This window comes from Wyeomyia smithii, chromosome 2, assembly GCF_029784165.1.
Source record: "Wyeomyia smithii strain HCP4-BCI-WySm-NY-G18 chromosome 2, ASM2978416v1, whole genome shotgun sequence".
Classification (NCBI taxonomy): Eukaryota; Metazoa; Arthropoda; class Insecta; order Diptera; family Culicidae; genus Wyeomyia; species Wyeomyia smithii.
This window is the reverse complement of record NC_073695.1, coordinates 163145052-163172973: the sequence shown is the minus strand read 5'-3', so window position 1 is coordinate 163172973 and position 27922 is coordinate 163145052. Positions and strand designations below refer to the sequence as shown.

At 37.5% G+C, this 27922-nt stretch overlaps 2 protein-coding genes across 12 annotated transcripts in view; one reads left to right on the top strand and one right to left on the bottom strand.

Moving 5' to 3' along the window:
- LOC129726104 (anoctamin-1) overlaps positions 1 to 4885 on the top strand; it is a 72692-nt gene extending 67807 nt beyond the window's left edge. For all 8 annotated transcript variants that reach the window (XM_055682754.1, XM_055682753.1, XM_055682752.1 and 5 more), the window contains 4 exons: positions 3811 to 4016; positions 4079 to 4360; positions 4458 to 4596; positions 4651 to 4885. In XM_055682754.1, coding sequence (XP_055538729.1) covers positions 3811 to 4016; positions 4079 to 4360; positions 4458 to 4596; positions 4651 to 4859 — 836 coding nt within the window. In that variant the 3' untranslated portion in view covers positions 4860 to 4885. The remainder of the gene's footprint in view (positions 1 to 3810; positions 4017 to 4078; positions 4361 to 4457; positions 4597 to 4650) is intronic.
- Positions 4886 to 15764: 10879 nt separating this feature from the next.
- LOC129726109 (tachykinins) overlaps positions 15765 to 27922 on the bottom strand; it is a 114562-nt gene continuing 102404 nt past the window's right edge. For all 4 annotated transcript variants that reach the window (XM_055682761.1, XM_055682762.1, XM_055682763.1 and 1 more), the window contains one exon: positions 15765 to 15923. In XM_055682761.1, the coding sequence (XP_055538736.1) occupies positions 15906 to 15923 (18 nt within the window). In that variant the 3' untranslated portion in view covers positions 15765 to 15905. The remainder of the gene's footprint in view (positions 15924 to 27922) is intronic.

Sequence of the window (27922 nt, the reverse complement as noted above, 5' to 3'; positions counted from 1 at the left end):
ATTAAATCAATTATTAAAAATTTCAAAAATATGAAAGCACCTGGTGACGATGGAATCTTTAATATACTAATCAAACATCTCCCTGAGAGCGCAATGGAATTTTTAGTGAAAATTTTCAATTGCTGCTTCAAAATTGCATATTTTCCCAAATTAAGGAAAAATGCAAAAATTACTCCAATTTTAAAACCGGATAAGAACCCAGCTGAAGTTTCAAGTTATCAACCAATCACTTTGCTTTCTTCAATAAGTAAACTGTTTGAGAGAATTATTCTTAACAGAATAATGTCACACATCAACGAAAATTCAATTTTTGCAAATGAACAGTTTGGATTTCGCCATGGGCATTCCACAACTCATCAATTGCTCAGAGTTACTAATATGATACGAGCTAACAAATCTGAAGGTTATTCCACTGGAGCTGCTCTTTTAGACATAGAAAAAGCATTCGACAATGTTTGGCATAAAGGTTTGATTGCGAAATTGCAAACTTTTCATTTTCCAATTTTCCTAATCAAAATTTTAAAAAATTATCTTACTGATCGAACTCTGCAGGTTGTCTATCAGAATTCAAAATCTGATAGATTTCCTGTCAGAGCAGGTGTACCTCAAGGTTCAGTCTTGGGTCCAGTCCTGTACAACATATTCACTTCAGATCTTCCTGATTTGCCTCCAGGATGCACAAAGTCATTGTTCTGCGATGACACAAGCATTTCCGTAAAAGGAAAAAGTCTTCGTGTCATATGCAGTCGATTGCAGAAAAGTTTAGATATTTTTTCTTCCAACTTGCAAAAGTGGAAAATCTCTCCCAATGCTTCTAAAACTCAAATGATAATTTTTCCGCATAAGCCTAGGGCTTCTTTCCTCAAGCCAAACAATAATCACGTTGTCAAGATGAATGGGGTTATTTTAAGTTGGTCTGACAAGGTTAAGTACTGGGACTAATTTACGATAAAAAACTTATTTTCAAAGAGCACATTGAGAGCATACAAGACAAGTGCATCAAATATACGAGATGTTTATATCCTCTCATTAACAGGAATTCTAAACTTTGTTTAAAGAACAAACTTTTGATTTACAAACAAATTTTTAGACCAGCAATGCTTTATGCGGTACCGATCTGGTCAAGTTGCTGTTCAACAAGGAAGAAAACGCTCCAAGGGATTCAGAATAAAATTCTGAAAATGATTTTGAAGCGTCCTTCTTGGTTTGGTACACTCGAATTACATAGACTCACTGGTGTTGAACCATTAGAAGCTATGTCAAATAAAATTATAAACAATTTTCGACAAAAATCGTTGCAATCCTCAATCGCTACGATAAGCTCTCTTTATAACCAATAAGTTAGCAATTAAGTTAGTTGTAAGTTTACTTCCCCTTTTTTGACAAGTAGGTTTAAATCCCTACGAATGATAAGTCCTAATTGCGACAGCAAACAAATCCTAACAATTAAAATTACGAATTTCTAACAGTGTTGAGAAGTCACCATTTGTGATTGGACACACATACTCATTATTTACTAATATTTATCATAAATACTTAAGCTACTAACAAATCCCCCCCTTAAAAAAAAGTAAAGTAAGTGTTGTACTCCACCATGTAGTATCTTGCCCTAGTTTTCATGTATGAATGTAGAGAAAAGAGAGTTTGAATATGCTTATTTAATAACGCTTAAAATAGTATCGTAAAAGCAGAAAAAATCACTTCGGGATAGAATCTCCGAAGATGTACTAAATATCTTGAACACATCGTCAACGCCAAGCTCTTTCAGCAACACTGATTCGTTATTGAGGACAGCTAGATTTGGTAAACGGCTGTGCAGTGCTTTTTAACAGTTCACCGTACTAGTTAGAATAAAATAGAGCCCAGTGTGGTTCAAGGCATAATGCCCTATTCCTACCTCCACGTGGTACCGACTGGGATACGAGCAACCAAGGAAAAACCGGTGAACCGGTGGGAACTTGGTCGTATGCTGACAGGAAGGGGTAGTTGTTCTCCTTAGAGAGCAGCTTGTCTGCGCGTCTACCCCACAGGCTAGGGGCGGCTCAAACAGCGACTGATCCGGACCGGACGGTTTAACTATGAAATGCAGTGTCTCGCCAGCTACATCTATGGCGGCAGCTCCGTCGCGATACTAAAATTAACATACTACGGAGAATCAAGAACTTAAAACCTAGCCGACAAAATAAGGACGACGATTAGAAACTCAGTACATGTTACAGTAGATCTTTTAACGACTCGGATGTCGACCGGATTCTGCTGGATCAGCTAGAACCCCGCCACTTCGACATCGTTGCGCTCCAGGAGCTTTGACTGAAATTAGGGAGCGCAGTGTGCATGATGGCTCGACCAGATCGAAAGAGACTTGCGAGTGATGAGACGTCTGGGGAACTGGTGAAACACAGCCCAAAACCGAGTAAAATGGCGACTTCTTGATACAGCACGAATTATTACAGCTCTCGTCTGACTGGTAAGGTGAGTAAGAGAGCAAGGGTTGAGAATCGATCCTGGGTGCAGAACTAGTTCTTAGCCAATGAATGACGACATCTCAATTTGTGTTGATTTTGATGCTCTGATAAGTAATATGGAATGTAGATATATTGAATACAATCATTCTCTGGGAAATTCTAGGGGGGGGCATGCACTCTGTCCAAATTTCCAGCCAGCAATCTTGGATATCCGATGACCAGTACCGTCGCTGCCTTTTGAATTCTTCGTCCGAAACGGAGTCGTCTGATCACGCACTCTTCCACGTGCTCACCGGCTATTGGTCTCAAAACTATCACCACGAGTTCTATGCACAAAGCTATCCGAACACCGATACCGAGACACATCCGGTTCGAAGGACCACTTTGTTCATGCAGATTCAAAATGGGTCCACGGATGTCTTAAAGATTTCACCTAAGTTTCCGGCGGTGATATTCCCAATTCACACAAATCACACGCGACACGAGTAGAATAAAGAACGCGTTTATTACTCGGACAATGTAGCTAGCCTTTATTGCGACCATTCGACATCCCATTCGATCTGATTTAATTCTATCGGGCACAGTGGAAGTGGATCAAACTATTGTTCTATTGCTTATTCTCTATACTCTGAGATAGAGTGATACTACGTTATTGTGTGAGAGATATCAGATGTGAAATGAGTAGGGTATTCTAAGGATCGTGTGGTGGTTCTAATAAACTACATAATTTATCTGCCGTAACAAGCACCTCAGGGGCAATCCGGTACCAAGTGAACAGCTTGGGGAGCGGTTTGTGGAGTTTCCACGGTCCATATGAAATTTTTCAGAATTTATATGGGCGTTTGTCCACGAAGGAGCAGGAGGGGAGGGGGTCAAAATCATCAAAAACCTATTCACGTGGCAATATTGTCTTAATTTCATTTCAATTTATGGATAAATATGTCAGTTCTCCCAGATGGTCTCGAGGTACGATGCTGGCCTAACAAGCCAGTCGTCGTAGGTTCGAGTCTCGTCTCGGGAGAGACTGTTAGTGTAAGTAGGATCGTAGCGCTAGCCTCGCAATTATCCTGTACACTAAATAGTCGTCTGCGAAGTCTGTGTATAAATAAACAGGTCAAATTCCGAATCGGAATGTAGCACCAAAGCTTTGCTTTGCTTTTATGTCATATTTCGGTGTTGAATTTGAGGTATTGGTTCTTATAAATCTTCGATATTTTCACCAAAAAAGCATTTCCCGTTTTTACACAATCTCTTTCCGGTAGATGGTATATATAATCTCTAAAAATATTTAGTTTTGAAAATTGCATTTTCTATATCCTGTATGTTTACAAGTTTATTGTTCCAGTCCTACAGTATGGGTTCGTAACAATATTTGTTGCTGCATTTCCGTTAGCGCCTGTGTTCGCGTTATTAAATAATATTCTGGAAATGCGACTCGACGCCAAAAAACTTCTTACTTTCTACCGAAGACCAGTATCTCAACGAGTAAGAGACATAGGAATCTGGTATCGCATTCTAGATAGCATAGGAAAATTGAGTGTCATAACCAATGTAACCATTCTGTATACTTTAATTATTTTTCAACGTTAGTTATTTCTTTTTTTTTATTACAGGGTTTTATTATAGCATTCACGTCAGATTTTATTCCAAAGCTGATTTATCGCTTAACTGTTTCTAGTGACGGTTCACTAAACGGATATTTAAACTATTCATTAGCCTATTTTAACACAAGTGATTTTCAGAAAGGAAGCGAACCGTTTCAATCGCAATACAATGTAAAAATTTGTCGTTATCCAGATTTTCGCGAACCTCCTTGGTCTCAGAAGCCGTATGAAAAAGCTACCATGTACTGGCTTATTATGGCTGCTCGTTTGATGTTCGTCGTTATATTTGAGGTAAACTATCATTGACAACTGTACAATAAAATTCTCAATTATGCAAGAGATAGCATTAGCTTTAAAAGTTTACTAAATACTGGTTGTGTGATTCCAGAATTTAGTGGCAATTGTAATGATATTGGTACGTTGGTGTATACCTGATATGTCCCAGGAACTTCGTGATCAAATCCGACGCGAAGCTTACATCACAAACGAGATTATTATAAAGCAAGAAACTCTACGTGCCAGATTAAGTAAGTCACATTGTACAATTGCAGTAAGTCAATGAAATCACAATTTTTTTACAGACAGGCATAGTGAATCTATACCAGAGGATTCCAGTAACATGCGTTTACGGAAACCAAATGTAACAGGAACGGAATCGTTTGTGCATCTTGAGCAACTTATGTCATCCAATCTATCTGGCTCTCAATTGGATCTTTTTATACACAATGAACGAAACACTGCGCTGCGAGATATAGTCGAGGAACAAACTAGAATAGCAAATTCAAATTAAAATATCAATGCACTTCGTCAACCTTATTTTCTGTTATCACTATCGTTATTTTTGGTTGTTAAGATATTTTTGTCCTGATGGCTTCGGCTATGAGCACGCTTGGTTATTGAAAGACGTAGCTTCGTACTGGTTTATTTGATTGGTCGAATTACTCAACTGCAAGAGCTACCAATAGTTCAAATATTTCCTAGACTTGCTCCAGAAAACCAACTGGTAAGTATATATCATCCGACCCCGTGTAATAAATTGAGAATTTTGTATGTTCTATTGTTTTTTTTTTTTTTTCCTGGTGGGTACATTTTCCACTGCGACCAGAGATTTGATCTTTTGTGGCGGGCCCCTATTTGATGTAAGCCTTATCAGGGTGTCGTACCACTATTAGGTTGAATGGTTTCCACTTGCTGAATATAGGCATCGTCCCAATAAGGTATTATTGAACGAATAAAGTTCACTGCCTTATTGGGAGAAGCCATCCAGATATCTAATGGTTGTATTAAGTGTTTATCAAAGAATTGCTTCCTCTTTTGAGAGAGTGCTTCACAGTCACATAATAAATGTTCCGAGGTTTCTTTATCTAGGTTACAAAAGCGACAGGCATCATTTTGCAATTTACCTATCTGTTTAAAGTGATATTTACTTGGGCAGTGTCCCGTTACAAGGCCACTGTAGGTACATAAGTCTTTTTTAGAGATACTGAGCAATCGCTGGGTTACTGTTTTTTGGGGTGCAATAAATTTTTTCGATTGTCGAGCTGAATTATTGTTTTCCAAATGTTTTCTATCATTGATTGTTCCCACTTCTTAAGTTCCATTTTGAGGGCACATTCTGAGATCCCACAAAACGGTTCTGGCCCTATGAACAACTGCATTGATCCATTTCTCGCCAACAGATCAGCTTTTTCATTCCCTTCAATGCCGCAATGCCCAGGTACCCAGAATAAGTTTACTTTACTATTTCTAGCCACCTGCTGTAGCAATTGAATACAATACCATACTAATTTCGAAGAACAGGAAACGGATTTCAGTGCTTTTAGTGCAGCTTGACTATCCGAAAAAATGCATATATTTGTATGTCTATAGTTAAGTCGTAAGCAAATTGTAGCGCATTCAATTATTGCCTGTATTTCTGCTTGAAATACTGTTGGCCACTCTCCCATAGGTATTGATAGACTGACTCCAGGGCCTGCCACCCCAGCGCCAACCCTATTGTTTAACCTGGAGCCATCCGTGTAGAACACTATTGAGCCTGGTTGAATGCTAGGCCCACCTGATTCCCATTCAGTGCGACTTGGCTCAGTCACTTGGAATAGTCGTTCAAAGTTGTACTGCCTATCCATCCAGTCTTCCTGAGAAAACATTGCACTGATTTTGAAATTTTCAAGTATACTGAGGTGTCCCCTAAGGTCTCCTTCAAGGAACTTTTTTGTTCTTTGTAGCCTTAGTGCGCTTTTTTCTGCTTCTAATTGTACAAATAGATGCAATGGAAGTAAGCTTAACATAGCATCTAGTGCCTTTGAAGGAGTACTTCGAATTGCTCCAGTGATGGAAATTGTGGCAAGTCTTTGCAACTTTTCCAGCTTCTTTTGAGCATACTTGACATTTGTTTTTGGCCACCATACTAAGGACGCATATGTTATTATGGGTCTAACGATAGCTGTATAGATCCAATAGATCATCTTTGGCTTCAATCCCCATTTGTTACCAAAGGTTTTTTTACTGATCCATAAGGCACTTGTAGCCTTATTTATTATTTTTTCCATATGTAAGCTCCAGTTTAATTTGCTGTCTAGAGTTACTCCTAAGTAGTTGACTTCTTGCGAAAGTTCTAATTTCGTTCCATTGAGACATAAGTCAGGAATTTTGATTTTTTTCCTGCGTGTAAATAGAATAACGTTAGTTTTCTTTGGATGTATCGTAAGTCCCTTTTTTTTTGCACCACATTGTAGTTAAATTTAGAGCATCTTGGAGTGTATCTTTGATTACATGCTCATATTTTCCACGAACTATAACTACTATATCGTCCGCAAAACCAATTACTTCGTAACCCTGTGATTCTAGTTGTGTCAACAGTTCATCAACCACTAATGACCACAACAGGGGTGAGAGAACCCCTCCCTGTGGGCATCCTTTTGCAGTCCTTACTGTGACTGTTGAGCCTCCATGATTGCAAGTTATTTCTCTTTTTTGTAACATTCAAATATCCAGTCAACGATAGTTTTGTCGAAGTTACGTTTTATCATAACACCTTTCATTGAATTATAGGATGAATTATCAAAAGCGCCTTCGATGTCTAGAAATGCTGCTAGCATAATTTCTTTGGCTTCGAATGTTTTTTCAATTTTTGTTACTAGTGCATGAAGTGCTGTTACTGTGGATTTGTTATGCTGATAAGCAAATTGATATTTATTCAAAGGTTTTGGCTTAAGATATTCTGACTTTATATAGTCATCGATGAGTTTTCCCATCAATTTCAACATGAATGACGAAAGGCTAATTGGTCTAAACGATTTTGGAGTCGTTTTGTCCTTTTTATTAGCTTTCGGAATAAAGACAACACGAACTTGGCGCCAGCTTTTTGGAATATATTTTAACCTTAAGCTTGCTTTGAACATCTCAGTTAAGCAAGAGGTTAAGCTTCCTTTGCCCTCTTGAATCATGATAGGACGGATTTCGTCAGAACCTGGTGATTTATATGGTGCAAACGAATTTATTGCCCATTCAACTCTCGCGTGAGTAAAAATACGACTTGCTAGATCTTGCGAATGCTCTCTGGTCATATTTTGCCCAGCTGCACCTACAATTTCATTGGGTTCATTGGAATTAAATATGCTGGTCGTTTCTGATCCAGTGTATGATTCCAACGAAGTCGCACTTTCGCTCACGACTGGTGAGGATCCTGGGAAGTGTACCTCCATCATTAGGTTCAAAGTTTCTGTGGCGGTGGAAGTGAAAGCTCCGCTGTTATATTTCAAAGTGCCTAAGCCATTAGAATGATCTTGTGAAAGAACTTTTTGTAACCTAGCAACCACTGGAGTACTCTCGATATTTTCGCATGTGTGCCTCCAGTTTTTACGTTTAGATTTCCTTATTTCTTTGTTGTACGTAGTAAGAGCTCTTCTATATGCATCCCACTGTGAGGTGCGCTTTGCGCGATTAAACTCTTTTCGTGCCTGCTTCCTTAGATTATCTAGTCTGGTGTTCCACCATGGAACATCCCTGTTTGTTGATCGAATCCTGATCGGACAACTGTTGTTATACGCTTGGAAGATTCTATTTGTTACTTGAACAGAGACATTTTCAAGTTCTCTGTTTGTGGTTATAATATCATTTGGGAAGTTGCCTCCCGCTAATAGATAAGAATAGTATAGCCCCCAGTTCGTTTTTCTGGGGTCTCTAAAAGTTTCTTTGATAATGTCATTTGTTTTGTATTCGAATAAAATATGTCTGTGATCGGATAAGGATACTTCATTGGAGACATGCCAATTATGTGTTCTTTCCGAAAGGGTGTTACTGCAGAGTGTTAAATCTAAGACTTCTTGTCTTATGGAGTTCATGAAAGTGAAGTCAGTCCCTTTATTACAAACATCTATATTATTTTGAGTTATGTATTCTAGTAGGCACTCACCTCTTTTGTTTATATCGTTGCTGCTCCATACTGTATGATGTGCATTTGCGTCGCAACCTATGATGAATGCTTTGTTCTGATTTTTACAGAATGACACGAATGCTGAAACTTCTGGTGGAGGCGCCTCGTCTATGTCTCCAGGAAAGATGCCGAAGCTATGTAGATTTCAGTTTTACCACGTGTGGTGGAAATTTGTATAGCTACCGCCACAATATCACGTTTAATAAATTCTGTAATAGGCATAATATTTATTTTTTTGCTAGTAACAATAGCACACCTGGGAGATTGCTGTGTTTCGTCATATATTAACTTACACGATTTAATGTCAAGACCCAGTATTTTCCCATTATACGACCATGGCTCCTGGATGAAAGCAATATCCAGTTTGCTTTGAGCGAATCTTGCAAAGTACTGCGCTAGCCCCCTTTGCATGATGGAGATTTGCTTGGATAAATTTGATGCTGTGATTGATGTTGGATGTGATGGCCATGTCAATTATCATTTTCAAGATTTCCAGTGACTATTCCGCAGTCGTTGTTGCCTGTTGGAAAGTCATCTTTGTTACGCTTGTTTTTCGAATGAGTCTTTTCAGTATTCTGGACATCGATCCGCCCTGGGACATTTTGATTAGTGTTGTTTCCACCCACTATATCGTCTCCAGTTTCATCACGAGTCCTGATACTGTTGGCCTCATTATTATTGTGTAGAGTCCTTGCCGCATTAATGACTCCACTTGTTCCAGGGACTTCGTTAGTAGCGAGTCTCGCCACTTTTCTGTCTCCTGATACTTGGGTCCGTGCAATAATACGGGTAGCCTCCGAGTTTTGGTCAACGTCCATCTTTTCCTCCTGTGACTTTTTAGGATTTTTCTTCCTGATGGAGCGTTCCCAAATTTGAAGTCAAGGACAAGTTCGCATTCGTTGAGAGCTCTCAACGATGTTCCATCTACGCTGAAGGTAAGTTCTACATGTCACTTGTTTATTACCTTCCTCAGAAAAATCTTCCAGCTGTCAACTACTAGTCCCTCATTTTGAGCTTCTAGAAGAGCAAGAATTTCTTCATTGCTGTCATCAGCGCTCATGGGAAAGAATCCAATTAGAGTTACTGGTTGCGGGATTTTGTTTTCATCAACCGCAACCAGTTCTGCTCCTACCCAAGGAACTATACTGGGGATAATGGTTTTTATCCTATCAGATGTTTCTCGGTTTTTGCAAATAAGAATGAGGTAGCCCGGTATAAATAAGCAGTTTCCGAATTTCGGTTTAACTTTTTCTTTCCGTTGCTGTACCACTTTAGCCAGAACAGCTTTTTGCGTTGCAATTAGCTGCTGCAATGATAATTCTGTGTTCGGGTGGTTTTTTGGAATTATTCCTACCTTCACACAGTTTACCATGTCTCTATATGACGGTTTGGCCGTACCATCTGTTCTTATTGATTGTCCAGACTGTCCCCCTCTGATCTGATCTAAGCGCCGTTGAATCGACGTTGCTTTCAATGGCAGTTTTGGCCCCGTGGGGCGACCCTGCTTCTTTGGACGCGGATTTTCACCACTACTGTTCGACTCACTATTTCGGAAGCGTTTAGCTTGATCCGATTGTGGAGTAGACAGAGGTAGCATAGCCAATCGTCGCGCATCGTCAGAATTGACTCCTTCTTTAATTAAGCGCTTGAACCGCTTTTTCCCTGCTCCGCTTAGGGGTTTCAATGACTCTTCGCTCAGTTTAGTTCCTTTTTGGTCCTGCCTGGACAGAGAAGTCATATCCACTGGTGGTTTCGAAAGTAATGTAATATTCATGCCATCATCATCATCAGAATCACTAGCATCATGTTCTATTGTTTATTATTATCATTATTGAAATCTTCAATAGAATTTCTTTTCTTCAACATAATTATCCATCTAAAAAACTTAAGTTGAATGAAATACGAGATGACCGTTTTTTTATTTCACTTTTTGTTTTTTTTTTTTTTTTTGTTAGTGTAATATCTCAAATTTTATGTTTTCAATGCCTTAGAATGAAAAGACAACTTCCCAGAAGCGACAATCTTTCTTCAACTTTTATCTATTTAGATACATCAATTTATATTTTTTGTATATGAAATATACAAAGCGGCTTAGTTTAGTCAGATATACACATCCACAAAATTTCATTAAATTCTGAGAGGGTGCTGCCAGCTCCCCAGTCGAGTTGGCGCGAAATCCGTCTATATTTTTTTGTTCACACAACATTTATTTGACACGGCACAATACAAAATCCGTCTATATTCTGTAAAACAATAGAGCCCAATTAAAAAATCATATCGTAGTCATGTTAACGTAAAATAACAACAATGGCTCCTTCCGATGAACATCTATTATCAATTCGGCTCCTCAGGCAGCTTACATCGGAACAGATTAGCTCTCCAAATTCAAAAAGATGGAAGTAGTGAAGACAACGAGATGTAGAGATGAGTATTAAACGGGGGTATGACGTATAATGAATATCCCGTATCCAATATGTGAGCCGTCTAGCTTTGAGTGTTATATCAGCATTCCATTGTTTACCTTATCACAAGGAATACTTTATTCGCCCTGTCAGTGATAACGCAAAGATGTGATCGGCATCTTATCCGATACTAAAATGAATCATCTCAAAATTTAAAAATTGTCAAGCCTCAACCAACAAGCAACTTACTATATTATTGAAAATGGTCAATCCTTGTTGAAGCGCAAAATTCGATTGATCTGATTAGTCAACGTTTATTTACTAGAAACAATGACTGACACGCAAGCAGCCGGGTTATCTTTCTTGTAAAAGTATTCTACTTCAACTTTGCGGTCGTGGCGTTGCACACAACCCTCCTGTTATTTTGGGGATAATTAGGCCGTTGCAAATTTTATTTTCATTTTATGTCACCCCCCCCCCCCCCCTCAAAAATCTTGAATATTGGAAGGGGAAGAAAAAAAAACCCAAACCGTTTTGTTCATTTCATTGGTTTTCCGACAGCATAAATGCTTAATTTAGCAACAAACACAAACAAGTCAGGTGACAGCGAGAGTGTCGTCGAAAGGCAAGCGAAATAAATAATAAAAATAATAAAGTGTTATTTTTCAACATTTATTCGAGTGCAAGTTACAAACGTCATAACTTGCACACAAACTTTGATCAAAGATATTTCTTTTTTTTTCGTCTTGGTGTTATTTATTTTTTGCCACCCCCTTTGCTAATTTTGATAACTCTGGACATAAAAAGAATTCGAAATTTGTATCAGCCTTACTGTACGCATTACATAACTTGTGACCATCCTGTAGATTGACAGGATGCGCGTACATGAGTGTCGTCTTCTGAGAAACTTCACATATGTCCAAGGTATATTTCTATTAATTTCAAAAACTTCCAAACATCTAGAGGTTTGTTTATTGTATTAAATTGTTGTCTTATAAACATAATTCGGGTTGAATATGCCTTGAAACTGTAGTTGCCCATGAAAGCCCGCTATGCAATAGGTTTCATTTGAAAAGTAAATATATAAGCTTCCAAATGGTAAAGAATTGATTTAGCGATAAATAGCTTTTCATCCAGTTTAAGAGATCAAGAACATATTTTTAAGCAAGTTATTCAGATTGCGTATCAGGTTCATGCGCTTCATTCAGTCATAGTAGCTATGAAACACGTGCTCCACAACGGCTGTTTCGAATATAAACAACGTGGAGAACAACGTTTAAGTGTGAAATTGTTTCAGATAAATAATTTTCCTATTTACTTCAAATCTCACAAATGTTATTTTATTTATGTAATACAACCTCGTAATTATTAATACTATACTGGACAATAAATAGATTTATAGCTTCTATTTCGCAGTTCGTTTAACGTTTATTGCTTGAAGTATCTGATTAAAACCTGCTTGAATCACTCTTATACTGCCGTGAGATGACAAAGTGACGTAGGTGGCATTTTTTCGAATATGAGTTTTTCATGCCCATTTGTTCATTATTCGAAGACCTATCTTTTGGTATCTTACTTGCAACGGCCCCCTGCCCCCTTTGGCTACGCCTATGGTGACGTAGGCACCCATTTCAATACAAAAGAGACAAGAAATTCATTCGTTTTTTAGCCGTATCGAAAAACTGATCACTTGGATCTACGTTACATTGTCATCTCACGGCAGTATAGCATTACATTTTGAGTTACTGATTAGGTTAATGTTGGCAAACTAGTCCTCCAAGGCAATTCAGGAAAAGCAGGGTCGCATAACGGAATTCGGTTTAGATAAAAAAAAAGAGCATCGGGGCGTGTCCAGTACTGTTCAGTAATTACCTATACGCATTATGTGGTTACAATCAACCTAACTTTATAATTTCGAATCATTTGAGTGGTCCTATGATGAGTTTTGACCATTTCTGGGCGTTTCTAGCTATATTATGTAAATATTTTGGCACTAATTTGGTCATATCTCCAGAACAGTTAGCCGATTCCAAATTTCAAGCAATAGGGCTTAAGAAGACTAAAAATACGTTTATTTGGCGGTAAATGGAGCTAAATCGGTCAAGTGATAACCGAAATATTGGGAAAAAACAACATGGACTATTTTTATAATTAATCTATAAAAACCGGAAATATAACATATATGAAGTCAAATTTAATACGGAATAAGTTTAAGGGTGTTAGAAAACCGTTATTCATCAATACCAATCGTTCAAAATCGAGTTTGAGGTTTTGACCATGATTTGTTCTGGAGTGGACCACTGTGCAGTGGTACCACGATGCCAGTGGTACTGCTATCAATTTGTAACGCGACTGTTATATCAGACTTGATAAAATTAAGGGTGGCCAGCGAACCGGGATTTCGAAAATGAATCGACATAAACCGGGAATTTCAATACCAAAACGAAAAATTTGATATGTTGGATTTAAACAGTATTTTTCGTTTACTGCATGCTAGGGATCTATTGTTTTAATTCAACACGCTATATATTTTCTACCATCTCACAAACACTAGAAGATTCCAGGAACCTTCCAGTTGGTCTTGAAGTAAAATTATGGTAGAACAAGCCAGTCGTCATGTGTTCGAATCTCGGCTAGGAGAGACGACCGTTAGAGTCATTAGGATCGAAGGACCAGCCCCGCAATTGTCTGGTACACTAACGGCAAATGTCCTGTACACACAGAAGGTCAAACTACTAAACGGCGGAATGTAGCTGAGCTAGCTTTTCTGAGTGTTTGGTTTTCCTATAATTGATTTTCTTCTCATTTGCACTGATCAGCACGGCAATAGTGAGTGCCGATCAAACGTCAAAACAATTACAACTTTACAGGTCAGATGGCATAATTGTCTGTGTGTGTTTCAAAGTTGTGTACGGAATTATTTTTAATTGATGTACAAATATAGCAAGTCCAGGAAAGGTCAAGACTTTAAATTGCTAAAAAATATTTTGAAGGCCAGAAAAGCCAAGAATGATTCTGAGCAGGCTTTATATATTGAACTTAACCCATTATGGCCCGGACCTAGAATCAGATTTTTCTCCAACGCGATTTTCTCGACACAGGTTTGTATTGTTCTAATCAAGAAAAAAATGACGAAGCGAATTTTTACCGACTTTCCACAACTGAGTTTTTCACTGTTCTTTTTACCGCGCAGAAGACCAATATATGATGATAAAAGTTATTGTGAAGAATCCTGGAAAATATGATTTTATTGAAATTTGTTCTTTATGTGGTGCAAAAGCTTCAAAACATTCAGAAAAATTTTATTTTCAAATTTCGTTTAGCGGTGGGACACAAAAATTTCGTCTTCTCAAAAGGAGTCCCTATGCAAAATTTCAGCTCAATCTGACTTCGAAAAGTTGTGTTTCATAGTGATTAAAATTGATTCACTAGGCACCCTGGTGAACACGTATTGGACCACTGTTCGGTAAAACGAACAGTCATATTCAACCAAGTGACGCGCGCGTTGTAATGCTTGTGAAATATTGATACCGTGCTGGATCGAAACCCGTACAGTATCGAAATCCGTACACCTTGATGTTTTTCTTCAGTTTTAAGCATTATAAAAGTGAAAATTCATATTATAGTTACATGTACATATCCGTTGAGTTGTTGGCCTTCTGTTAAATTAAACTATGCGCCAGTAGGCCATGAAATAAAAATATTAAAAATGAAAAATCAATCGTGTATCGGTTTCAGTTGTCATTTCGTTGTATCGTTAGAGAATTTACTAAGGAAACGTTCTTCAGATAAAAACGATTTTCAAGTGGGATATAAGCGTTTTTTGTGTGAATCTTTTTAAAATTGATGGAAAAGGTAAGTCTTTGTCATTTTCGAGCTGTATATTGTCTAATAAATAGTTGAAATTTTTCTAGTCTCCTAACTTCAACTTCTTGAGTAGATGCGGTGTATGTGAAAAACTCATTTTTGAAAAAATGGTCTTTAGACCACTCTGCTCCGCAACGCCTCATATAGTACAAAAATAATTTCATTTATTAGCTACTATGATATATTAATATTTAGAGCTTCAACTATTTTTTTTAGTTTGAAAAAATATGGAAAATTTGTGTTGTCTAACACATTGAAACGATGCCTCAACGTGAACACCATTCTACCATTAAATTTTGATAGCTTTCATTTGAAGGGTATCTTCAATGTTTTTCGAATTGTAGTATATGGGTCATTCCATGTCAAGTGTCCTAGGAAATGCATCGACCATCTCCGATTTCGACCGAAATTTGTGAGTCGATGTATTTCGAGCCGGAACTTATAAGTACAAAGTGATATAGTGATTATATTGAATCACTATGAAATACATGACTGACGGACTTGAGCACTCGTCCAGTTGATGCTTAAGGCAAAGCAAAGCCTTGGTGCTTCATTCCGATTCGACACTCGACCTTCTGTTTATTATACACAGACTTCGCAGCCAACTGTTAAGTGTACAGGACAATTGCGGGGTCAGCGCTACGATCCTACTAACACTAACAGTCTCTCCCGAGCCGAGACTCGAACCTACGACAACTGGCTTGTTAGGCCAGCATCGTACCTCGAGACCAGCTGGGAGGGTTTATGCTTATTTTGTTCAAATCACCCGAGCAGTTTCTAAGATAACAGAGTTTTTTTGCTATCACATTTTTCACATAATGTTTAAACTAAAAGTTCGATTATATTGAAATTTTATAGCAACTAATGGAGAAGCTAGACCTTTTCATTTGACACTAATATTTATAAAATAGGCCAGTCATCTAAAAAAGTTAGAGATTGGAGAGTGCTTCATACATACACCCATAGAGAAAATAAGTAATAAGTAGGGGAGTAGAGTTGATAACGATTTGGATTTGCTTTATTTATTTGCGGTAATTATTTTTAATTTTCTGAATATACTGTTGTTTAATTAATTGAACTCTTTAAGCACCTTCTGAATCATTTCTAGAATCATTTTATTCCCTCAACCAATTTAAGTAGCCATTGAGATCTGAAAAAAAAAACAAATAAAAATGTTCAATATAAAAATACAGTTCAGTATAAAAAAACAGTCATTCATAGCATGAATAGGTGAATATAAAAAATTGGACCTCACAATTGTGCAGGTAAAAAGTGACGTGAAACAAAACCTAAATCGAAGTGATTCCTATATAAATACACTTGTTTGCTCGTTTTTTTTTTTTTTGCAGCAGCTGTGATGTTGACACCTTCAATGAGCAGGTTTCATTTTAATTTCGGTCGGAGAGGGGTAGGGTAGGATACCAAAGTCTCCTCAAAGTTTTCGAGATTTTATACCTTCACATGTTTTCAAAGGTATCCCAGAATCAAAAGCTTTACTGCCGTGATATGACATTGTGACGTGGATCCAAGTGATCAGTTTTTCAGTACGGCCCAAAAACGAACAAAATTCTCGTCATTTTTGTATGGAAATGTGTGCCAACGTCACTTTGTTTTTTTGATTTTATGCAACGTACGAATAAGTAACAACAAAAAGGAAGATATCAAAAGATAGGTTTTCGAATAATGAACAAGTTGGCATGAAAAACTCATATTCGAAAAAATGGCACTTACGTCACTTTGTCATCTCACGGCAGTTTACTACGGTAAGCCGGGGTGCGATCGTGCTAGTGGAGGTGAGATTGTGCCATTCCCATTGTTTGTCAGCCATCTCATAATGATCACAAGATCAAACTGTCTTGAATAAGTTTTCTCGAATACTCAAGGCCAAACGGTATTGAAGCCAAAAATGGCCGACTTCTAGCAAACATAAAGTTACGTTTCCACAGGGAACGCATTATCTATTTCCGAGTCTAATACTTCGGAGTGGTGGCTCGAAATCGGCTGTTTGTGGCTTCAAAACAATATAGTGTGTGTGTTGATTACAAACAAACCCCTATAGGAAACGACCTCCGCAGTTTTTGAGATTTTTAGTGATATAAACAGTATTTTTGTAACTTTTGATAGTGTTCGAACTTAGTGTCTACAATCACGATTAGTCGAAGTACAACCGCAGGTGTGATTAAAAACTGTGAAAAATGAGTTTTACAATGGAGCATCTTTGCAATGCGTGTGCTAATGTCATCCCGTCTGACGCTGATTTAGTTACCTGTCAAGGTTTCTGTAAGTCTATCCACGTCGGATGTTCGAGGCTCAACCCCGCAATATAGGTAGAGGTAAAATCAAGTGCCGCGATTTTTTGGATGTGTCAGGCTTGCCGAAAACTCATGAGCAATGTCACTTTTTGTGGGGCTCTGAGTAACGCTAATGATGCACTTAATGCTGTGTTGAATCAGCAAAGATGTTTGAAAAGTTAAAGAGTGAAATTAAAAGAATTACACGAAAGATTCCCATAACACCATCAACCCCGAAATCAATATCAGGATCTGAGAAATGGCCATCGAAACGACCCCGTATTTTGGTGGACCCTCCACACGATGAGTATAATGCTTTGCGGAGATAAAGAGCCAGCGCACGGCTTGTCTATCCCGGTTATACCCATTGTCCCTCGAGTGAAAAAATTCTGGCTGTTACTATCTAGATTCTCACCACAAGCCACTGTGGATGAAATTTCTACGTTAGTTCAACAGAATCTAAAACTCGAAGGCCTTATAGACGTTGTGAAACTGGTCCGTAGAGATGCCGATTTAAATCGGATGACGTTTGCCTCGTTCAAAGTGGGAATCGATTCGCAGTATAAAGAAAAGGCAATGCAATCCTCGAGCTGGCAAAAAGGTATTTATTTTCGGGAATTTGTGAATGAACCTATGTCGATGCAATTTCGAGCCGAATTTAAGAATAGTGAGCCCAATTCTGACAACTTTCTTACACCGCTTGCCAGTACACAGTAATAATCAAACACCTGAAATGCAGAGAGTCATTTTGAATCAAAAAGCTCTTGGTAATAAACATTCTAAAGGCATCGGTTTTCGAGTTATTTTTAATTTAAGCTCGAAAAATTATTAATATTTCGGAAAATACACGTTTTTCTTAATTTGTCCATGGTTCTCCAGCAAAAACCATACGTTCATTGGAATGCTTGATCAAAAATATACAATTCATTCTTTGACAACAAAACGATTGTTTGTATTGTGCCGTGTCAAATAAATGTTGTGTGAAAAAAAAACAAAACGATTGGATAAATAACTCAAGCGCTAAACCTTAGCCTACCTACACGTTCCCCCTTGCCGAATGTTTTATAAAAAAAATATGTTTGTCGTGCAACACTACCTACTTGTTTACTAATAATGACTGTTTGTAAAGTACGCAACCAATAACTACTGGGTTACCTAAAATATCTGTTTTTGTATATAAAAACGATTGCACTACTCCAGATGTGTTAGTAACAGTTTGCATTTTGTGAAGATGAATAAAGTGAAAATGGAATACACCAAGCCCAAATGCTGTAAACTTTTTCCTGATCATCGGTGCTCATCAAGCTTACGCAAATTAAACGAAAACGTTATTGCAAAATTACAAATATTGAACAGTCAAGCTCATTTTAATACGTCTTTATCAATTTGTGATTCGTGTAGTTATTGGAATGATAGTCAAGCCACCATTCATCCCTTCGTTGTTTACTATTCAGAATCCGGAACACTTAAGAATATCAGCTTCATCATAAATCGGAAGTACTCCATCATGATACTGTTGCGGTTCAGGTGTTCATTGCCAAATTAATGAGTTTTTTGAAAACAACAATAGAGTTGAAAAAAGCGATATTAATGTCTGATGGAGCTGCCTCACAATATAAAAATAGAAAAAACTTTGCAAGTTCAAAACAAAATATAACGTCGATGCAGAGTGGCATTTTTTTGCGACTTCTCATATTAAAGGCCCATGCGATGCAATTAGTGACATATTGAAACGAATGGCAGGAAATGCAAGTTTAGCTAAAGAACATGAACATCCCATTACAAGCGCAAAAGAATTGTATGATTGATCTAATCAGAAAAATAATAAAAATTCATCAAACATGTCATTTAGTTGGGTATCATATGAAGAATATGAACAAGGAGTAACAGAATGGAGCAATATTTTCAAAAAATCTATAATAATAGCTGCCACACAAAAGTATTACTCTTTTGTTCCGATTTCAGAAAATAAGATACAAACGAAGCCGTTTTCAAAAGATGACGAATCATTTACTTATGATGTATATAAAATATAAGGTGAAACTAGTTCTGTAAAGTATTTATGTCATAATAAAATATGTTCCTAAGATTATAACACTCGAAAATAAATATTTGATTCTTATATATATTTATATCACTTAAAACATTTAACTCTTTTCTTGAGAACCGTTCGCCCAATCGTTTTGTTGTCAAAGAATGAATTGTATATTTTTTATCAAGCATTCCAATGAATGTATGGTTTTTGCTGGAGAACCATGTACAAATTAAGAAAAACGTGTACCGTAAAAGCGGCAAACTTTGATAGCTTTTTTAAGTATTACTCAAATATATGACACTTCAACAAATTTACTCCGGGTTTCGTATTTTGAAAATAAGTACTAGGTATACGACAATGCATGTACAACATCGAAATTCATCAGTATTGTTTCAACTACGCTATTGATTATTTTTTGTAACCTATGACTAGTTTTTCGTTTTCGGGTAACTTTGATAATGCTGGAATAATTAAGGAAAATGTTAGAAAGGTCCACGTTTATGGACCACGTAGACTCATTTTGTTCAGTTTAGGCCTCTCGCATCGTTAGACTTTAGTCCATACAAGCATAAATAAGAAGCATAGACTTTCACCTGAGGTTAGTTCATGATTTTTTAGTTTACAACAGTGTTGCATGAAGAACTCTCAATATGCAAAAGGAATCAATTATATTCGGGTTTTGTATAACCATGTTTATTTGTCTCGATTTATATAATAACTTGCTACGGGTGGTAGAGATATGGTTGCTTGCTACTTCCTGTTGGTTATATTTTTCAACGGACGACGGTTTCGAGTTGCTAGCATCGAACCCTTCTTGGTGGATTTCGCTTCGCCTTTAACTTTCGGAGGGTTCACGACATTGGTATCATCGTCAACTTCTGTTTCAACTTTAATCTTCTTGACCAATAAATGTTGAGCTTGCTGTTCACTAACACTGGAACCTGGCTGAACATCAATCAACCGGCGCTTACGTGGAATGGTTCGTTCCTGCGCTAATCCGAACCGCTCTTTCTTCATCATTATAATCAGCTGTTCTGAAAACGAAGATGTGACTGCAGTTTCTCCGGTTTTAGGCTCATCAGCATTGCCGGGAAGGTTCTTGAGCACTGCCTTCTCATTCAATGGGTAAATTCCAGATGCTCTAAACCCAGTTTTCATATTGGTTTCACTATTCTCCCTAATTTTCACCAAAGACTTCTTCAGAAGTCGAGGAAAGATGTGTTTTGGAATGCATCCTTTGTTTTGTTTCTTCCATTCGCTCAATGTATCTTTCCAGGCTTTTTTGAGAGGTCGAAAATAGGCAACATCGAGAGGCTGGCATAGGTGAGTAGCGTTAGGCGGCAGCAGAACAAAGCTGATATTGCTGGCCATGCAGGATTGTAGAACACGGAAGCTTAAATGTGAAGCAACATTATCGCCGATGATAATACGTTTTTTATCGTTACGTAGTCCGTTGAAGTATGGCAGTGCTATCGTGAAGAACCAGTCTTCGAACACCATAGAGTCGAACCAGCCTAATAATGCATTATGATTAAGAAAATGGAATTTTTACTTATATTTCACATGTTACCAGATTTTGTGCGGTTGTATCTACAACCATCTGGTCCCCCTTCAGTCCAAGTTGGATACATGTGGAGAGCTGCATAAACGACATACGGTGGCAGCATTTTTTCATTGGCTGCCCCCGCAAACATTACAGAAAACGAGGATTTAGAATGGTCCATTACTGTGTCTACGTGTTTTTGGCCTCTTTGCACTACGACGCGCTTCGATCCCGGATCATCGCTGAAGTTGGTTTCGTCGTAGTTTATGATGTTTTCCGGAGGGACACCATCCACAGTTGTCGCAAGATTGTCGAAATAATTTTTGATCGTCTCAAGACTCACTTTGGCACGACTTCGCTTAATGTTTTGAGACAAGCGCGAAACTAATGTGTGCCTTTTCAGGAATGAGTTGATCCAATCTTTTCCAGGAGTGTTGTTCTTGAATGTGGTCTTCATTTTGTTGTGATCCAGGAATTGCTTGACGAGCTTCTCTATACAATCCGCAGCAGCGGAAATCCCCAAACGCCAGCGACACGAACGGTATCAGCAAGATCGCATTCTTGTGCATCGGTTAGAACGGTTGGTGAACCAGGTTTCTTGCTGTACAAACCGTGTATTTTATGAAACAACGTACCATACGGTATGCTGAAGCTCCGGGAAGCCGCAAATATAGATGACCTTTTCCACTGCACTTCAGCTACAGCTGCCTGTAATTTTTCGGACGTGTAGTCTAAATAGGCCCTTTTCTTGTTTTCACACGACATTTCAGAGGTACAAATGCACTACTGTTATCAGAAAGCCAAAAAGAATTTGGAAATCTCGAATTTGCACTACCGGAGGAACTGGTGGTGAATGATTTGTCTATAAACAATGTGTTGGTCGTTATGGTTACGGTAGTGTATGGTAGCTCATGCGTTCAAAGGCCGTCTGATTCTAATAAATGGAGCAACCAGAATGAACACACCATGGTCAGATTTTGATCATTTTGGGATATTATTTTCAAAAGTGCAAGTTTAAGGGACACATTCACATTTTTATGAATGGATGTTTGTGAAAAATTTGACACTAATATGTCACTGACTCTAGAAACTTTATTCAAATATTGCTTCTTGGGACAGTTATATAAGAAATATATGATTGTTTGAGCACCTTATAAGATAGTTCTAAATCAGGAAAACTGTTTTTTTCAGTTTATTGCAAAATGTATCACGCAAACAACACAAAATCCAAACTGTATACAAACAGTAACACCTCAACTATAAAATAGTAGTAGAACAACTATTGTAAATATAATGTCTCATAGGTAATAGGTAGTTATGCACAGGATATCACGCTATCAATGTTTCCCGCACTATCAAAGTTTGCCGCGTTTACGGTATTTTCCTAAATAATTATAATTTTTCGAGCTTAAATTAGAAATAACTCGAAAACCAATGCCTTTAGAATGTTTACTACCAAGAGCTTTTTGATTCAAAATGACTCTCTGCATCTTTTAAAATCATCAGAATACAAATATTTGAAAAATGTTTGAATTAGAATTTTCATAAAAAAATTAAACTGCCATAAAAAAATTATTTTTCATTTCTCCATCCTGGACTTTTTTTTAAAAGTTGCGTATTAACGTCAAGTTTCTTTAAAAAAAAATAAAAAAAAAATCAACTCTTTATTTTAATTGAAATTTAATGTTTATTTTTAATTTTTTTTGATCAAAAAAAATTTTTTTGTACAGTGTATATTTTTTTTATGGTGCACTTTTAATTCCCTACAACTCATTCTCAGACAGTTTTTCGATACAACCAACGGTTTCTGGGCTACAACGCTTCGAATAAAACCTATGCCAAAAGGCATACGCCCTTATAGAATGTTACTCATGGTTGTAAAAAATCTCTCCAGCTGTGAAAACTGCTCAGTTTGCTAAGCCAAATACGTGTGCAAAGTTTCATTCAAATCAAAAATGGTCGATTAAATTTTCGCGTATTTCCAGACGATGTGAAATGATTTTGCTCAATAATAGTTTTTACTTACCAAACCGAATCAACTCTCAGGCCGAGATAGCTGTTGTTGACAGTTTTCTTTCTGTTGGACTGCTGCAAGTGTGTAGTTTACCAAATCAAAACAATTGTTTTCTCGATTTGGTGTTCTACTGACACAGAGGTGCTTATTACGGGAGTCACTTCACGGTGAAATATATTTCACTCTCACGCTCACTTCACTTTTTTAGACCTATTCCCGATTCCACCTCAAGTGAGGTGACAAAAATCACCTCCGTGGGGTGAGATTGACAGTGAAGTGAAATTGAGCATAGGACAAGTGAAATGGTCGGTGTTAAGTCAGACCGGACCAAGTCGCAAAATTGGAAAAAAAGAGTTAACGATAGTATTGGATAAAGATTTTCTTAAGCTACATCACACAAAAATCAGATTTTATTTATCTCTGAAACAGCAGCAATAACAGCATGATTTTTGTCTGCATGACCAATGAAAAGCGATTACAGTGTTCAGTCAGAATGGACCAAGTGTTTATTTTCAAGGAGACTACCTTCGGTCAGCTATTGATAAAAGCGATCGAACGGAAGAATTTTCAAGCGTTTTTCCGGACTTCTTTGTGGTGCTTATTACGGGAGTCACTTCACGGTGAAATATATTTTACTGTCACGCTCACTTCACTTTTTTAGACCTATTCCCGATTCCACCTCAAGTGAGGTGACAAAAATCACCTGCGTGGAGTGAGATTGACAGTGAAGTGAAATTTAGAATAGGACAAGTGAAATGAGATTGTTTCCCAGCTCAAAAATCCCTAAGTCCCAGAAAGTCGTTTTTTCTGTTTTTTTAGATAACACCAGATGTTGGCGTGTTCTGCATTTCTAAGACATTCGGCATTAAAAACTCTGATTTCACCGTGAAGTGACTCCCGTAATAAGCACCTGTATCAGAGAACTCTTTCACTCACCCCCCTTTGGAATCTGTAAAGTTTCACGCACTGTCGTGGTTTTGAATGTGTTTTTGGACCGTTTATTGCTGTCACTAACATGACCTGATATCATGCCTTATTGTGTGCAGACAAAGTGAACCATGTGTTAAGCAGAAAAAAGATGAAATTATCGGAATTTACAGCACCGGTTGAAGTCAACATAAATGAATTTCAACACTATCAGGCAACTTATCAGAATACTTTTTTACCCGTTAGTCAAAAAAGTATACTTTACCAGTAAATGAGGAAAATGTACATGGTCCACTCTGATTGAACACGTAAATGACAAACGTTAGTCATTTGTGTGGGTGACACAACATTCCACAATTTCAGAAAGAAGTTCAAGTTACAGTAGTAATACTGACTTAAAACTTGATGATTTTACCAATGAATTATATCCTCAGGAGGTTGAAATAAGTGGTAAGTGTATGTTTGTTACTGTTCTATGCAAGTTAATTAGATTTATGCCCGTAATGAAATTACGAAGCTAAAGGCAACACAAGCGATTGTTTGGAGAAGACATTTCATATTAATACAAGAAGAAGCTGACTCGATTGACATTTAAGTGTGTAAAGCATGTTGTCAATATCTATTCAATATTATTTTCTAATCAATAATGGAGAACCTGTGCCAACTTTTCATGAAGCTGTCCTTGAAGCACTACATCCAAACGTGACAGAAATCTCAGATCCAAAACACGAGGAAACCATCCAGTCCATTATCAATTCTACGGCAATTTTGGCCAAAGTTGCAGAGAAAGTGGTTGATTACGAATAACTTAATTGAGTAAATTAACCATATTTTTGTTCCATTAAAATATTCCGCTCCTACCATAGATTTGTTGAACGAACACAGTTTAAAGTTTATTCAAACTATTTTCAATAATTGTTGATGTCGCGGAAGCTAACCATATAGATTAAAAAGTTTTTGGCTGTTCGACGATCAATGGACTATAATTATTTGTTCAATTGTTCAGTCATAATGGACCAACTCATTAATGATTCTTCTTTGATTCAATCAGAGTGGACCAAGTACATTCAATCAGTTACAAACCTGTCCTTTTTGAGCTCACGGCACTCCTTTTTTTTTAAGGAGAAGTTTAGTTTGAAGTAGTTCTCTCAGGAAGTTCGGCTACATAGGGATGTGAAATGAAAATCTAAAATCGAAAAAAGTGAAAAATATGTCCAATTTCAAATGCCAATAAATCGGTTAATATTCGATGTATTTCCTTCGTTCTTGCACCAATAGATTGGAAAATCTTCTAAGATTCTTCCCAAATGAAGATGATTGTTATTTTATTATTCAAACTCCTGTACTATTGAAAATAGTCAAGCCTTGTCAGAACGAACTTTGTGACGTTATATGATTGGTCGTTATATGATTGCTTTCCAAGCACGGTCGACAGCATCATATACCTTGCAATTTAAAATATGCTATTTGGTCTATATAAGAGCCTGTTCCAGCCGAAGCCGCTCATAATAGTTCTAGACAGCGACAACAGCAGTCATCCCTTAGCAGCAGCAGTAGCAGTGCAGTGGATACCAGCGATAGCGGATAGCGGCCACACTGCCGGTACCCGGATAACTGTCCCATAATGAAAAACAACATGTTGAGAAAACGGCGATTGAATATTATCCGTGAATTTTCGGATTTCCAGCAATTACATCCAGAACCAATGACCATAACAGTTTCATGGCAGCACAAGTTTATCGTTGAAAATAAAAAACCATAGATGGAATTGGTTTTACGTTTTATAACTTAAAAAAAAAGACAAAATGGGACAAAATATGCCGGTACATTTCAAAAGTACTCGCATTATTTGTCCCATCACATATAAATTCAACCAGCAACCGGCAGTATCATTGGCAACGTAGATTGTACTACAGAAAAACAACATTAGTCTAGTTAATTAAATGATATACTTCTATATGCCTAAAATAATCCGATATACACTAAACTGGAGCAAAACTTTATGTTTGCAGTACTTTCAATATGGGACAAAGACAACTTGGTATTTTTTCCTTGTTTTTCCATACAAAAGTATCAATTTTAATTTTTTTCCAGAAAACATGATAACAATTAAGTCGATTCCCGATGATAACTCAAAAGTGACCAAAATCAGTATGGGACAGTTATGCGGGTACCGGCAGCACAGCTGTGGCATAGCAATGGATAGCGCACTAGTTGCAGCGGATCTCAGGCCACAACTATGACATGGCTACGGATAACGTAGCAGTTGCAGCGGGTATATCTGACCATGAAGCATTTAGGAAATAATTGAATGGAAATTGCAATTGCAGCAATCGGCCTTTTTCAAGGCTACTAAAAGTATTTGGTTATTAATAAACTGCAACTGAGGTTTGATGCTGCTGCAAATGCACAGCAGTGTGATGTTTATTACAATTTGTTGATACTGTACTTAACAAGCGGTATATACGAAAAAATTCCGATTTCAAAATGACTGACACGCAAGCAGCCGAGTTATCTTTCTTGTAAAATTATTCTACTTTAATCCTGCAGTCGTGGCTTTGCACACAACCCTCCTATGACTTTCAATTGTCACATTGCATGATACAGTTAGAGAGTTACTCCAACTTATAACATCAAAACTGCACAAAAATATTCAAAACTCCCAGAGCAACAAACTTCAAACTCGTTTTTCTCGAAATGATCAAAATGTCACTTGGTCCGGTCTGACTTAACACCGACCAAATGAGATTGTTTCCCAGCTCAAAAATCTCTAAGTTCCAGAAAGTCGTTTTTTCCGTTTTTTTAGATAACACCAGATCTCGACGTGTTCTGCATTTCTAAAACATTCGGCATAAAAAAAATGTTTTTTTTCGGTATCGAAAATTTCCTGAACTAGTTTGCATTTTTTTCATCGGGCAAAAAAAAAGAAAATTTGACCGCTTTAAGGCACGGATCGAATTCTGATTCGTTTCGTTGCTGAAGAATAAATCCAATATTTACCATTAGATCACAAATCAATTGACTTTAAGACTTATGGCATTTTCGTAGAATCATTTCACCGTTCAAAATGGTCGTGAAATAATTCCACGCGAAACGTCGCTTTTTCCATTCTCACTTCACTCATATGACACCCATAATAACCCAGATTCCGCGGCAGATGTCACTTTGCGACGTTTTTCTCACTTACGTGAGTCCCGTAATAGGATTTTGTTCACTTCACTCTGATTTCACCGTGAAGTGACTCACGTAATAAGCACCAGATACTTGTCAACTGGCTGTGGCAGATCCAGTGATTAAAAACGAAATTCATCACAATGCGATGTTATTAACCATCAGGGCAGATGAATCAGATAAGTATAAACCAGGGGTACTCAAAAAGTGTTTGAATTTAAAAGCATCAAATGTCGCGAGCGTTTGTGAAAGCCTGAGCAATGTTGACTGGAATAATATTTTTATATCGGAAGCAAGGTTTATTTGTAATGTCGAGAATTACGAGACGCAGGCGGTAGAAATGGTTAATTTTCTTCGATCAATTGGCGTTTTTGGCGATATCGCAAAAGTTAATAACTGGGTGGATTTCAATACCTTACTGTTTTATTTCAGTATTTAATATTCTTTCCCGTCATACTTCTGTTATTATGAAACGTGTTGAGCATGATCACAAATATCCCGAATGGTTTTCTCCAGCGCTGATAGAGCTAATGAAGAGCTGTTTTGAAAAAAGTGCGTCGTGCGAGATCAAACGAAAATGTAACTCACTATAAACAACTGCTGCGTATGTTCAAAGCTGCACACAAGGAGGAATATCCGGTCTACTTGAATGAAATACAGCGTGATTTGAAAAATAATCCAAAAACCTTCTGGAACTTTATAAATAATCGAAGGAAATATTCTGGCATCCCAGAAAACGTGAGGTACAGAGGCGCAACCGCTACAGATACTCAATCTTCGGCTGGCCTTTTCGCCGAACATTTCCGTAGTGTCTTTGAAGAGCCGCCTTCAACTGTGCGGTGCGTATACCTTCTTTCGATAGTGACTTGAAAATATTTCAAGTATCTGAAACTGATGTCAAAAATGGAATCCACAAACTTGACACAAACTCGTCGCCTGGCCCTGACACTCTCTCTAACAGGCTCCTAAAACAGTTCCAAAGTGAGCTTTTACCAGTTTGTTCAACGCGTCACTGGCTTCCGGTTACTTCCCTTCAATTTGGAAAATTTCTCACATCACACCTGTTCATAAAAAAGGATCTCGCTCGGATGTAGAGAATTATCGTGGTATAACAATCCAATCTGCTACCCCTAAGCTTTTCGAACAGCTAGTGTACGATTCTCTTTAC